This window comes from Balaenoptera borealis, assembly GCF_965194805.1.
Source record: "Balaenoptera borealis genome assembly, chromosome: 15".
Lineage (NCBI taxonomy): Eukaryota > Metazoa > Chordata > Mammalia > Artiodactyla > Balaenopteridae > Balaenoptera > Balaenoptera borealis.
In genome coordinates this window covers 51,720,241-51,734,590 of record NC_138871.1, presented here as the reverse complement: position 1 = coordinate 51,734,590, position 14,350 = coordinate 51,720,241, and the positions used below count along the sequence as shown (strand labels likewise).

At 33.7% G+C, this 14,350-nt stretch overlaps 1 protein-coding gene across 4 annotated transcripts in view; it reads left to right on the top strand.

Moving 5' to 3' along the window:
• FOXN2 (forkhead box N2) overlaps window positions 1-6,280 on the top strand; it is a 56,673-nt gene extending 50,393 nt beyond the window's left edge. For 3 of the 4 annotated variants that reach the window (XM_082358254.1, XM_082358255.1, XM_082358256.1), the window contains exons 5-6: window positions 282-350; window positions 1,864-6,280. In XM_082358254.1, the coding sequence (XP_082214380.1) occupies window positions 282-350; window positions 1,864-2,387 (593 nt within the window). In that variant the 3' untranslated portion in view covers window positions 2,388-6,280. The remainder of the gene's footprint in view (window positions 1-281; window positions 351-1,863) is intronic. The other variant, XM_082358257.1, reaches the window with a different exon arrangement.
• The last annotated feature ends 8,070 nt before the right edge of the window (window positions 6,281-14,350 follow it).

The window sequence follows — 14,350 nt, the reverse complement described above, 5'->3', positions numbered from 1 at the left end:
TATCCATAATTATGTTTGAGCTCTTGAGTATTATATAAATCTGTAGTACTTGTAGGCTTGTATATAATTATGACTAAAGACAGTATTAATATTTTTGTGTTTTCTTGGCTAATTTAATCTGTTTAAGGGCAATCCTTATTGAAATGCAGGTCAGGTTCTTATTTTCATTGTGAATAATTAAAGAAGAGAACTTTCATTATCTCTAGTACCTCTTAATTCTCCTTTATAATAGACTCTCTTTTATAAAGAACATGGATATTATCACTCTTTTCCTTTTTCAGAATCTGATATTGACGCTGCCACTGCAATGATGCTTTTAAATACTTCTATAGAACAAGGAATTTTGGAATGTAAGCAATCATGCTTTTCTTTTTAAAATACATTTTTTGTGAGTGCCTTTCAAATGTCATTTTTTTTTTTTAATATTTATTTATTTGGCTGCTCCAGGTCTTAGTTGCGGCACACGGGATCTTCACTGTGGCATGCAGGCTCTTTTAGTTGCAGCGTGTGGGCTCTTTAGTTGTGGCATGCGGCGTCTTTTAGCTGCGGCATGTGGGATCTAGTTCCCTGACCAGAGATAGAACCCGGGCCCCCTGCATTGGGAGCACGGAGTCTTAACCACTGGACCACCAGGGAAGTCCCTCAAATGTTATTTAGAATGCAAAATATTTCAGTGTTACAGGCAAAATTACTTCTTTCTAACTAGATTGTGTTTTCATCTGAATAACTTAGTTTCTGTTTTATTGTATTTCTTTTAATTTATGTGAGAAATTGAGAGATCGAGGTTAATGCTGTGATAGATCTTGTTACATTGACCAAGAAATGAAGAAATAAATAGCATACTTAGAAATTAAGCTTGAAGATTTAAAAGTAAAAATGAAAGCTATGAATAAGAAAACATAGAAAAGTATGTTTATAACCTTGAAATGGAAAAAGCCTTTTTTGAGATGAGATGCAAAATGCAAAATCCATAAAAGCTGTGTAAATTTAATTAAACATCAAAATTTTAGAGTTCTGACAACAGCAGATATCTTTAAGCATAACACTGGGACAACATACTTCTTCACTTTATATAACAGACAAAGGAATAATATTGAGTATACATGTGTATATAAAAAAGATTTTATAAGTAAGAAATAAGGAAACAGTTCAACAGAAAAGTCAGCAAAATATATGAATAGGTGGGCCTCAGAGGAGGAAATATATAGATGGACAACACACGTTTGAAAAGATGCAGCTTCTCTAGAAATCAGTGAGATGCAAAATGAAACAATATTGAGATACTATCTTTTTGTCCATGAGATTATGAAAAATTAAAATGATTGATAATATTAGGGGTTAAGTATAGGAAGTGGGTATTGTCATACACTGTAGAATATAAATTGGTACAACCATTTTGGAAGGCAGTTTGGAAATACCAATTAAAACTTAAAATGTGTGTATTCTTTTACTTATTAATTGTATTTCTTGTTATCTCTCCTAGAAAAATATTGCATATGTGTAAGAAAAGGCATGTGGATGGATTTTCATTGCAGTATTATTTGTAATAGTGGAAAACTGGCAACAACCTAAACACCAATAAGTAAATGGTTAGCTAACCAGTGGTACATTGATATTGAGGCATTCTGTGCAAGCAGCTCAAAGTAATTATATTGTCCATGGAAAGGTCAAGACATACCATTAAGTGGTTTAAAAATGTTTCACATTAATACCTACAGGATGATATGGTCTGCATAAAGTTTAAAAATCCACAAAACATTACCAATCTAAAGCACTTATTCAGGAGTGATATAGTAGTTTTAAATGGCCTGTTTCTGCAATCAAATGCATTTGATTTATTGATGGAAACTTTATTTTCCACAGGTGAGAAGCCTCTTCCTCTTAAAACAGCAGTGCAAAAAAAAAGGAGTTATAGCAATGCATTTAATCATTCCAGTGCTATGCGATTACACGAGAGTGATTCTTTAGCCACCAGCATTGATCCAAAAGAAGACCACAATTACAGTGCAAGTAGCATGACAGCACAGCGTTGTGCATCCAGGTCTAGTGTGTCTTCCCTGTCTTCTGTGGATGAGGTATATGAATTTATCCCAAAGAGTAGCCATGTAGGAAGTGATGGCAGTGAAGGATTTCACAGTGAAGAAGATACAGACGTTGATTATGAAGATGATCCTCTTGGAGACAGTGGCTATGCATCACAGGCTTGTGCAGATACCTCTGAAAAAGGGCAGCCAGACAAAAAGATGCGAAAACAGTCATGTCAAGAAATTGATGAGGAGCTCAAAGAGGCAGCTGGATCTCTGCTCCACCTTGCTGGAATTCGTACATGTCTAGGTTCCCTAATAAGTACTGCAAAGACACAAAATCAAAAGCAGCGGAAAAAATAGAAATACTTATTAGTGTGAAATTATTTTTAAATGTGGCAATACTCTTCTACTTAATTCTTTACAAGGGATATCAAAGCCATAATGGACTTCTTTTGTTTTAGGGTGAGGGAGGGGTGCTAATTACCTGTTTATTTCTAAACATTTTTGTTTTTTAAATTTTTATTAAATAATTGCTGTTAGGATCATGCACAATCATAAATATGATGTGAAGTCCTAAAAGCATAATTTCTGTGATAAGTGTGATAAGATTTGGAAATATTATGTAAAAAAAATCCCCAGCCTCTGTCTTCAAGTTGTAGGGAAAATCTTTTATTCTGTTGTGTCCAAATGTAAGAATTGGCAACTCTGTAACATATTTTTTTCATTTTCTCCTCCAATCTGTAATTAATTATAGTTGCTGATCCAGCTAAAAATTTTGCTGCTTTCTTTCTCACATACTCCTCTCTTGACACATGCAATTCAGTAGGATGAGATTTCAATTTTTTATTTTGTCTTCATTTTTGTTTTTAATTATTTTTTGTTGACACATGAACAAAGTTGAATATAAATTGGAAAAGATCCTAGATGTCTAGAAAGTTCCTTTTGGATACATAGGCAGTATAGCAAAAATTCTAGGATTTAGAAAAGGCAATTTTGTGATGTAATTTCATTTAAGAACACTCTAATTCCTATTACAATATTATCTTTCAATTTTTTTAACTTCCCAGGTATTGCATAGCATTTATTGGAGCCATTTGTTCTTTCCCAAAGTGCTTTGCAACCATTGTTTAAATTTTAGCCACTAACTGTCTTTGTTGAGGAGAAACTATCCAATGAAAGGATATAGCCATAGAGTGTATTAGGAAGTTAACACCCATTTTGGCACACTTCTGCAATAAGAGGATCTTTCATTTGCTTGTTAAATGTGCTGCATTCTGAGAATCTTGTAGTACGAATGGAGTGTAATCTAATATAAACATTTTGAATACGTATTACTTATGTTATCGTAAATAAAGGTAGATCATTTAGGAAAAAACTTCTGCCCAAACTTTGTATGAATTAAATTTGTATGTGCACCCAGTTAAGTTAAAGGATTTAACAAAACTATAGAGACAAAATGCCTTCGTGGATTTCAAAATTCATATAAAATTTAATCTTATATGATACATCCTTTTGAGGAGGCAGTGTAATACCTATTATGTGCCATTAAATCCATGCTAAAAGATTTTGTTACTGTTCGAAATGTGTATTGACCAAGGCCTTTTTCAGTATTTGAACAAATCTGCTTGTATGATACATTTTTTCATATCATTTATATAATGTGACTATATCATTCAAAAGGAACAAGGGATACTAATAAAACTAAACTTATTCACTATATATTTTTTTTACAACGGCAGAAGCAACTTTCCAAAAGTTCAGTCTTATCTCATGCTACATCCTGTTTCATAGACAATGACCTTGTTTTCATTTTCTGATAATTTCATATATACATATACATACAGACATATACATACATACACACATAAGCTCACGATTTTGGTTTGTTACTTTCAGCTACTTCTATGACAATAAAGCATTTTCTTGGATTTTTTTTTAAACAAACAAATATTTTTAACTTGTAGAGTTTATTTGGGCAAAACTGAAATGAGAAGCATAATGAAAACGTCTTTTTCAGTTGGCAAGACTTTAAGCCAGGGATAACAACATTAATATTATCTGTCCTGTTCCCATGTTAATTGTAATTGAACCTGGATAGCCACATTAATAGAATCGGTGCTGTTGAAAAATAGTAATCTTTCAATTTGTTGATAATGAATAAGTGTGCAGGATGAGGTATTGGATTTTTTTGTTCTTCATATATGTCACATCTGCTACAGAAAATGGCTAACCCAAGTTAACATCTTTTACTGTAGACAGTGACTATAACACCAAAAATCGTTTTTACCACGGTATAAGTAGTACACAGATTATAAAAATCATTTTAATAACAAAACGTTTTTAAGCTATTTGCTGTGGCCCTCTGGATAGACCTTATTAACAGTGTTTTAATGATCTGGTTCCAATTTATCTTGTTCAACTGAAATTCTGTACCACAAACGTTCTGTCTGGTTCCTGTCCATTAGATAATTAGCATTTGTGAAGTAAAGGAAAATAAGATAAGGAGGGGGAAAGTCCTTCCCAGTTCAAATAGAGATCTTCAAAGTTATTTTTGTCTTAATATAAATAACAATAACTTTAAACTTGATTTTCTCTCCCTCTTCATTGTACTCTTCGCACAAATTTAAAAGTTAAAAGTTCTATTCATCACTAGCAAGGTCAATAAACTTTCACACTAAAACCTAACAGGAAGAAGTTATAGGATATTATATATTGAATTCTTATATAGAATTCAGTGCATCACTTTCCATGTGCTGATTTACCAAGGCAGTTATTTTTAAGGTGAAGAACCTTTTTAATTATGGTCCCCCATTAGTACTTCCATAGACATCCCATTCCTCAGGTTTGTTGAGATAAAAATATGGCTAATAACCACCCAGTTAAGGAAGGTCATTTCAAGTCCTATGGACTGGAAATTGTATTTCTAAGAATATATTACTAGCAAATTTTACCATAATAAAAACAACTTGGCAATCCTGGAGAGATTTTATATTTTAAAACTGTGACTTAAACTAACATATAATTTACCTTGCATCAATATAAATTGTTACAACCAATTCCAGTTTATAATAGATCCCTAGTAGAAGTTTTAACAGTTAATCTTCATCTTTCACATCCCAAATAGAATCAGTGTTTCATGAATATGTATTTTTGAAATTTATTTGTGCAATATATTACTAAGTTAGTTCATGTTTTATTTTACTTTTCAAATTCAGAGAAAGAAAGTATTACATGGAGAAGCTAATTATTGGTGGATCACCTCCTTTTTTCCACCTTTGAGCCTTTCATGTCCTCCTTGTAACCAATGTGACTTCTCTTAACTAAGATTCCTTTGTATATAGTAAAGTTTAGAATATATATATTTTTTCTTTTGCTACTTTCTGAGGCATTATGTAAAGGGTCATACTAGGTCATCAGTTAAATATATGTTAGCACGAATTCAAAACTAGAGAAAGTTTTAAGGGGGGAATGTGTGTGTCTCGGTAGACCAGGAGGCCTTTCCCAGCAATTTAAGCAACAGATGTGAATACTTCACAAAGCTGTGAAGAGTATTGTCTTAAATACTACAGTAACTTAACAGCCTTTTGTGAAGACCATAGCATTTAATTAAGAAACTTTGAGGCTTTCTAGTTGACATATATTTTATAGTTTTTTGTTAGTTTGAAATGTTATATAAGCTTTGATTTAAACAAAGTTTGCTTTAGTATGTTAATGATGTAGTCAAAATATTTATTGAAAGACAAAGTAGAGTATTTTAATGTTATACCTGCCATTTTTTTTAAAGCACATTTTTTGCATCTAACTGCCAGTGCCATTGTCAAAACTTGTTTTTAAAATTGTTGTACATTTCTTATTAAACTAAGTGCTTAATTTTAAAGTATTATGTTGCCATTATATAGTGTATAAAAATGTATAACTGCCAATTCATTGTAACTATTATTTATTTTTAAGTGAAAGTGTAAGAATGCTTTCTGATTCAAGAAATTTGAGTTATTAAACTGTCCTTATCCTCTTTTCTAAAGTAGCATAAAAATTACCCTGAGTTTGAGTTATAATTGCCAGTAAGTAGATGACCAGTCCAAGTGAACCACTTCTCAGTTGCCAGTCTTTGCTCATATTAAAAACAACTTAACAAATGTTTAATTTTTGTATCTAATCTCTGATTATTAAATTGTTTATAAAGTTTATTTTTACCAAAGAGATGCAATTCATTATGATAAAGTATTACAGAATAAACCTTGTTTTATAACATACTTGTACTTTCTCTGTCCTTTGGGGGTTGGTAGTGTAGATGTAGGTGGTTCATACTCCTACACACACACACACACACTCACACACTCTTTCTATTCCAGTGTTACAAAGTTGGAGTCATGCAGATGAAGAATAAAAGTTTTAATTTCAGAATTTTTTAAAGGCTATTTTTTGAAAGTATTCTTTTTCCTGGTTTTTATATGTCATCTTAATCATTGAAAGCTAAAATAGTGTGAATTACATTATTCTCTTCCTGAAGTTGAACTTTTCCTGTTCGTATATATAATGAGATATTTTGAAATATAACTAAGAAAAATTGATTAGAATATGTAATTATTAAAGCTATTTCTGAGAATTCCCTGGTGGTCCAGTGGTTAGGACTGTGCACTCTCACTGCTGAGGGCCTGGGTTCAATGCCTGCTCAGGGAACTAAGATCCCACAAGCCACATGGCACGGCCAAAAAAAAGACTATTTCTAAATACAGTTGACCCTTGAACAATGTGGAGGTTAATTCACATATAACTTATAGTCAGCCCTCTGTATCTTCAGTTCCTCTGCAAAGGCAGATTCAACCAACCGTGGACTGTGTAGTATTGTAGTACTTACTATTGGAAAATATCCAAGCATGAGTAGACCCTCGAAGTTCAAACCCACTTTACTCAAGGGTCAACTGTACAGTAGTTTTACTTCAAAAATACCCATAATAACCACCTGTTAAAAATTGGGCATCCATTGTAAAATGGAATAATCTACAACCAATACTTTGATTTTAACTCCCCCTGTCACTTCTTTGAAGTTCTGTACTGGTCATTTAAATGGTAGTATCTACCTAGAGTTGTGTATTCAAAATGAGTTGGTGAGACAGCCATATTGATTTTAAACTCCCTTTGAAATCCAGATTCATTTAAAAATAGCCATTTGGGTTTCATGTATTTGTCCCTTTAAAGAGAGAATCTTATTCTCACTATTAGATTCACCACTTTCTCGCTCATACAAGTTCTGAGCTAGTATAATTTTTATACACCATTTTTAGAAAAATATTAAAATATAGGTTAAAACATGTTTAGTCTTTTCCTCGAGAATTTCAGGACATGGATTTTTTTTTTTTTTTTTTTTTTTTGGAAATGAAGCTAGCAAAAAGTACAAAAATTTAGATATAAAAGTGTTGAGAATCTTAAGAATGAAAATAATTACTAATCTTAGAAATAGCCATATTGGGGCTTCCCTGGTGGCGCAGTGGTTGAGAATCTACCTGCCAATGCAGGGGACACGGGTTCGAGCCCTGGTCTGAGAAGATCCCACATGCCGCGGAGCAACTAGGCCCGTGAGCCACAACTACTGAGCCTGCGCGTCTGGAGCCTGTGCTCCGCAACAAGAGAGGCCACGGTAGTGAGAGGCCCGCGCACCGCGATGAAGAGTGGCCCCCGCTTGCCGCAACTAGAGAAAGCCCTTGCACAGAAACGAAGACCCAACACAGCCAAAAATAAATAAATTAATTAATTAATTAAAAAGAAAAATATTCCTTTAAAAAAAAAAAGAAATAGCCATATTAATATGCTCCATGAAATTTTAAGTAGAGGAATGTTTAGACGCTGTTATCCTCTAAATTAAAATAGCCATGTGCTACACAGAGAATATAACATACTTAAGGATAGTTTGTGTTCAAAAAGATTGTTGGAAAACTAGAAACACTCTTCAGTGAACTTCAGGGCAAGTTATGTACCTCATAATATAGTGGATAAACAACAATCCCTCCTTAACTGAAAGTGATTCTTACACAGAAATTTTGTTTAGGTGGATTTTCTTCCATTATAGATTTTCCTTAACCGTGAGGTTTTGGTTCAAGTAAATACTTAACAAATCCACCTTGTTGGGAAATTTTAATAATAGAGGAAACTAGGAGTTGTGCAGGAAAGAAAGATTGTAAAAATTATTAATTCAGGGGAGATTTAAGAACCTGAAGCAAAATTGCTATCTGCTGGTTGAGAATTTGAAATAGAGACTGCAACCAGATTAAAGTACTCTGCAGTCGGGAATTCCCTGGCGGTCCAGTAGTTAGGACTTGGTGTTTTAAGCGAGGCTAAATAAATAAAGTGCTCTGCCGTGGAACTAAATTCATATGATAATCCTGTATATTGAGACGAATTGACAAAAAGTTGCACACCCTTTGTGAACTGAACATCTTTTCACTGAAGTATTTCAGTGCTTAATCCCAAGCACTGGGTTTTAAGTGTTGGACACAATACACACTAAGAAGAAAAATAGACAATCCCTCTCTTAAAAATGTAAACACAATTGTGAATTGTGGTGATTGCCATGAAAGAAGAAAATAAAGAGCTCTCAAAATATATAACATTTAATCTGGGGTTTCAGGGGAGGTTACCCTGAGGAATGTAATTTAAGCTGAAATCTGAAAGAAGCAGGTAATTTGGGAATGAAAGCATGGCAAATTCTTCTGGGCAAGGATAACAGCATTCACTAAGAGCCCTGTGATTGGAGAAAACATGAGATTTTCAGTGAACTAACAGGCTAGTCTTACAAAGCAAAAGAGCTGGGGCCAAACTTTGCAAAGCCATGTGAGTCAAATTAAAGATTTAGGCTTTTATTTTAAGTACCTAGGGAAGCCGATGAAGGTGTATGCGGTTTAAGAAATCACCCTAACACTTTGTTTTTGGGTTTTTTCCCCAAATTTTATTCCATGACTTGGTTTTCTCCCCCCCTTTTTTTTTTTGTATTGGAATATAGTTGATTTACAGTGTTTCAGGTGTATAGCAAAGAGATTCAATTATATGTATATAACTGAATATATATATATACACTTTTCAGATTCTTTTCCATTATCGGTTATTACAATATTTTGAATACAGTTCCCTGTGCTATACAGTAGGTCCTCGTTGTTTCACCCTGACACTTTGACTTGCAGCCATAATGAAGTAACAGGGTCAGATTTAAGCTCCTCTGTAAACAACCAGAAAACTGGGCAAAATATATGAAATATTTTTGACGTGATCAATAAGAGTGATATAATTCTAGCCAGATTAATTAATGGGGGAAAAAAAAGAAGACACAAATTAGCAAAATCAGAAATGAAATGAGACATAAGGACAGATCCTACAGGTATTAAAAGGATAATAAAAGAGTACTATTAAGACCGTTAAGCCAATACATTCAACTTAGATGAAATGAACAAATTTTTCTGAAGTATAATTGACTTACAATATTATATTAGTTTCAAGTGTACAGCATAGCATGGTGATTCAATATTTTTATACATTACAAAATGATTACCATGATGTCTAGTTACCATCTGTCACCATACAAAGTTATTATGATATTGCTGTATTCCCTATGCTGTATATTATATCCCTGTGACTTATTTTACAACTAAAGTTTGTACCTCTTAATCTCCCTCACCTATTTCACTCTTTTCTCCCATCCCACCTCCCCTCTGGCAACAACCAGTTTGTTCTATATACGTATCTATGAAACTGTTTCTGTTTTGTTACATTTGTTTTGATTTTTAGATTCCACATATAAGTGAAATCATACTGTATTTGTCTTATTTCATTTAACATAATACACTTTAGGTCCACCCATATTGTTACAGGCTGCAAGATTTCATTTTTTATGGCATATATATATATAGATAGATAGGTAGATATATATGTGTGTGTGTATGTATGTATATATTCCACATCTTTATTCATCTATCAGTGGACACTTAGGTTGCTTCCATATCTTGGCTATTTTAAACGCTGCAATGAAAATAGAGATTAATATATGTTTTTGAATTCGTGTTTTTGTTTTCTTCAGATAAATACCCAGAAGTGAAAATGCTGGATCATGGTAGTTCTAGTTTTAATATTTTGAGGAATCTCCATACTGTTTTCCATATTGGCTGTACCAATTTACATGCCCACAAATAGCACAAGGGTTCCCTTTCATCTACATCCTTCCCAACACCTGTCATTTATTGTCTTTTTTTTTTCTGGAGTTTATTTATTTATTTATTTATTTATTTATTTTTGGCTGTGTTGGGTCTTCGTTTCTGTGCGAGGGCTTTCTCTAGTTGCGGCAAGTGGGGGCCACTCTTCATCGCGGTGCGCGGGCCTCTCACTATCGTGGCCTCTCTTGTTACGGAGCACAGGCTCCAGACGCACAGGCTCAGTAGTTGTGGCTCATGGGCCTAGTTGCTCTGCGGCATGTGGGATCTTCTCAGACCAGGGCTCGAACCCGTGTCCCCTGCATCGGCAGGCGGATTCTCAACCACTGTGCCACCAGGGAAGTCCTATTGTCTTTTTGATAGTAGCTTTTCTGACAGGTGTAAGGTGGTATCTCTCTGTGGTTTTGATTTGCATTTCCATTATGATATTGATGTTGAGCACCTTTTCATGTGTCTGTTGCCATCTGTATGTCTTCTTTGGGAAAATGTCTATTCAGGTCCTCTACCCATTTTTCAATCAGGTTGTTTGTTTTTTTGATGTTGACTTGTATGAGTCCTCTACATTTTGGATAGTAACCCCGTATCAGTTATATCATTTGCAAATATTTTCTTCTATTCAGAAGGCTGTTTTCTCATTTGTTAATAGTTTCTTCACTGTGCAAAAGCTTTTTAGTTTGATGTAGTCCCTTTTGTTTATTTTTGTGCTTATTTCCCTTGCCTGAGGGGAAAAATATTGCTAAGACAAATGTCAAAGAGCATACTACTAAGCTTTCTTCTAAGAATTTTATGGCTTCAGGTCTTACATTTAAGTCTTTAATCCATTTTGAGTTTATCTTTGTATATCGTGTGAGAAAGTAGTCCAGTTTGATTCTTTTGCATGTAGCTGCCCAGTTTTCCCAACACCATTTATTGAAGAGGCTGTCTTTTCCCCATTGTGTGTTCTTGATTCTTTGTCATAGATTAATTGATATTATAAGCATGGGTTTATTTCTGGGCTCTCTGTTCTCTTCCACTGATGTATATGTCTGTTTTTGTGCCCGTACTATACTGTTTTGTTTACTGTAACTTTGTAGTATACCTTGAAATCAAATAGCATAATACTTCCAGCTTTGTTCTTCTTTCTCAAGATTATTTTGGTAATACAGGGTCTTTTGTGTTTCAGTTCAAAGTACTTGTTTTAGTTCTGAGAAAAATGCATTGGTATTTTGATAGGATTGCATAGAATCTGAAAGATTGCCTGGGGAATTCAGTCATTTTAGCAATATTAATTCTTCCAGTCCATGAGCATGGAATATTTGTTTGTGTTATGTTCAATTTCTTTCATCAATGTCTCATAGTTCTCCCAGTACAGGTCTTTTACTTCCTTAGTTAGATTTATTCCTAGGTACTTTATTCTTTTTGATGTAGTTGTAAGTGTTTGCTGTAGGTTTGTCATATATGACTTAATAAAAGTCATATGTTCAGTTATGTTCCTTCTATACCCACTTCACTGAGAGTTTTTATCATAAATGATATTGAATTTTGTCAAAAGTTTTTCTGCATCTATTGAGATGATCATAATTTTTATTCTTCAATTTGTTAATATGGTGTATCACATTGATTGATTTGAGATATTGAACCATCCTTTCATTCCTGGGATAAATCCCACTTGATCGTGGTGTAGGATCCTTTTAATGTATTGTTGAGTTCAGTTTGTTAATACTTTGTTGAGGATTTTTGAATTTATGTTCTTGTGTTGGCCTGTAATTTTCTTTTTTTGTAGTACCTTTGTCTGGTTTTGGTATCAGAGTGTGTTGTCCTCAAAGAATGAGTTTGGAAGCATTCCTTTCTCTGCAATTTTTTGGAATAGTTTGACAAGGATAGGTGTTAACTCCTTTAAATATTTGGTAGAATTCACCTGTGAAGCCATCTGAAACATCCTGGACGTTTGCTTGTTGGGAGTGTTTAAATTACTGACTCACTTTCATTAGTGATAATCAGTCTGTTCATATTTTCTATTTCTTCCAGATTCAGTCTTGGGAGGTTATACATTTCTAGGAATCTGTTCATTTCTTTTAGGTTGTCCATTTTATTGGTGTATAATTGTTCATAGTAATCTCTTATGATCCTTTATATTTCTGTGGTGTCAGTTGTAAGTTCCCTTTCATTTCTGATTTTATTTATTTGACACTGTTCTCTTTTTTTCTTGATAAGTCTGGCTAAAATTTTATCTATTTTGTTTATCTTTTCAAAGAACCAGATCTTAGTTTTCTTCATCTTTTCTGTTGTTTTTTAGTCTCTATTTCACTTATTTGTGCTATGATCTTTATTACTTCTTTTCTTCTAACTTTGGGTTTTGTTTGTTCTTTTTTTAGTTCCTTTAGGTGTAAGTTTAGGTTATATGAGATTTTTTGTTTGTTTATTGAGGTAGGCTTGTATCACTATAAACTTACCATAAATAATATATAATATAATATACATACAATGTATATACATACCATAATGCATACCATATTTTGTTTACCTGTTCATCTGTTGATGAACATTTGAGTTGTTTCTACCTGTTGGGTCTTATGCATAATGCTGCTGTGAACATTGGTGCACAAGTATCTGTTTAAATACCTACTTTCAATTTTGGGGGGTATATACCTAAAAGTAGAATTACCAGATGATATGATAATTCTGTGTTCAATTTTTTTGTGGAACCATGATACTGTTTTCTACAGCAGCTGTACCCTTTTGCATTCCCACAGCAATGCTCAAATGGTCCAATTTTTCCATATCCCCTCCAACACTTGTTCTTTTCTTCCTTTCTCCTTCTCTCTCTCTCTCTCATAATAGTAATCCTAAATCATCCTAATGGAAGTGAAGTAGGGTGTCTCACACTTTCCCATGTCTTGCAAACAGAGGCACTAACAATCTTTCCTTCCAGACTATATTTTCAAGGATATTTTTATAGTGAATGACTGTGGAAGATGGATATAGTGTCTCCAGAGTAGAGGACAGGTTTGTTAGCGGTCCAGCATAATAAAGAGAATGGCTCCCTTTGGGGCAAAGGTCAGACACATTTGCTTGCAGCCTTTATAAAATATTAGGGTTTCCTAAGCAGCATCCACCTGGGCTGCTCTGCACAGCCCCATGGGAAAACTGAGACCCAAAGTGACTGTGAATCTCATGTTGCTTGCTGTACTGTAAGTAATAAATTTCTTTGTCTCTGACCCAAGAGTCTCATGTTTTCTGCCAGCATGCATGAAACTGTAGCAGGTAAGCTTGTTAGCTTGAAAGTACTGTAAAAGCTCACATCCTTCACAGTTCTTGACATTCTTCTGCCTGATAAAAGGCATCTCTGAAAAATCTACAGCAAACATCGTATCAAATGGTGAGAGGCTGACCACTTCCCCTTTAATTACGAATAAGCCAAGGGTGTCCCCTCTCATTACTTCTATATTTTACTGGGCCTCCTCGCCACTTTGGTAAGGCCAAAAATAAAATAGAGGAAGGAGGGGTGGGGTGGGATAACTAGAGTGCATAGAGCTTGGAAAGGTAGAAATAAAGTCACATTTATTTACAGACAACATGATTGTGTATATAAAAAAATCCTAAGAAATCTATAAAAGGCTACTAGAACTAATAAATTTAATAAGGCCACAGGATACTAGGTCGAATGATTTATAAAAATCTATTGTACTCCAATATAGTAGCAGCAAACTTCTGGAAGATGAAATTTTTTAAAATACTATTTACATTAGTATGCAAGAAATGAAATACAAAGGAGAAAATTTAACAAAACATGTGCAAGACCTGTGCAATGAAAACTATAAACCCTAGCTGAGAGAACTTAAGAACATCTAAATAAATGGACAGATACACTGTGTTCATGAATCCAAAGACTTAAATATTGTTAAGATGTCAATTCTCTCCAAATTTATCTATACATTCAATTCAGTCCCAATCAAAATCTAGCAGGGTCTTTTGAGGAAATTGGCATGCTGATTCTAAAATTTATATGGAAATGCAAATGACTTAGAATAACCAAAAGCATTTTTTAAAAAGAGTTGAATGGCTTATACTACCTGATTTCAAATTTCACTATAAAGTTACAATAAACACAGTATGGTTTAATATATATATTTCAATGAAACAGAATAG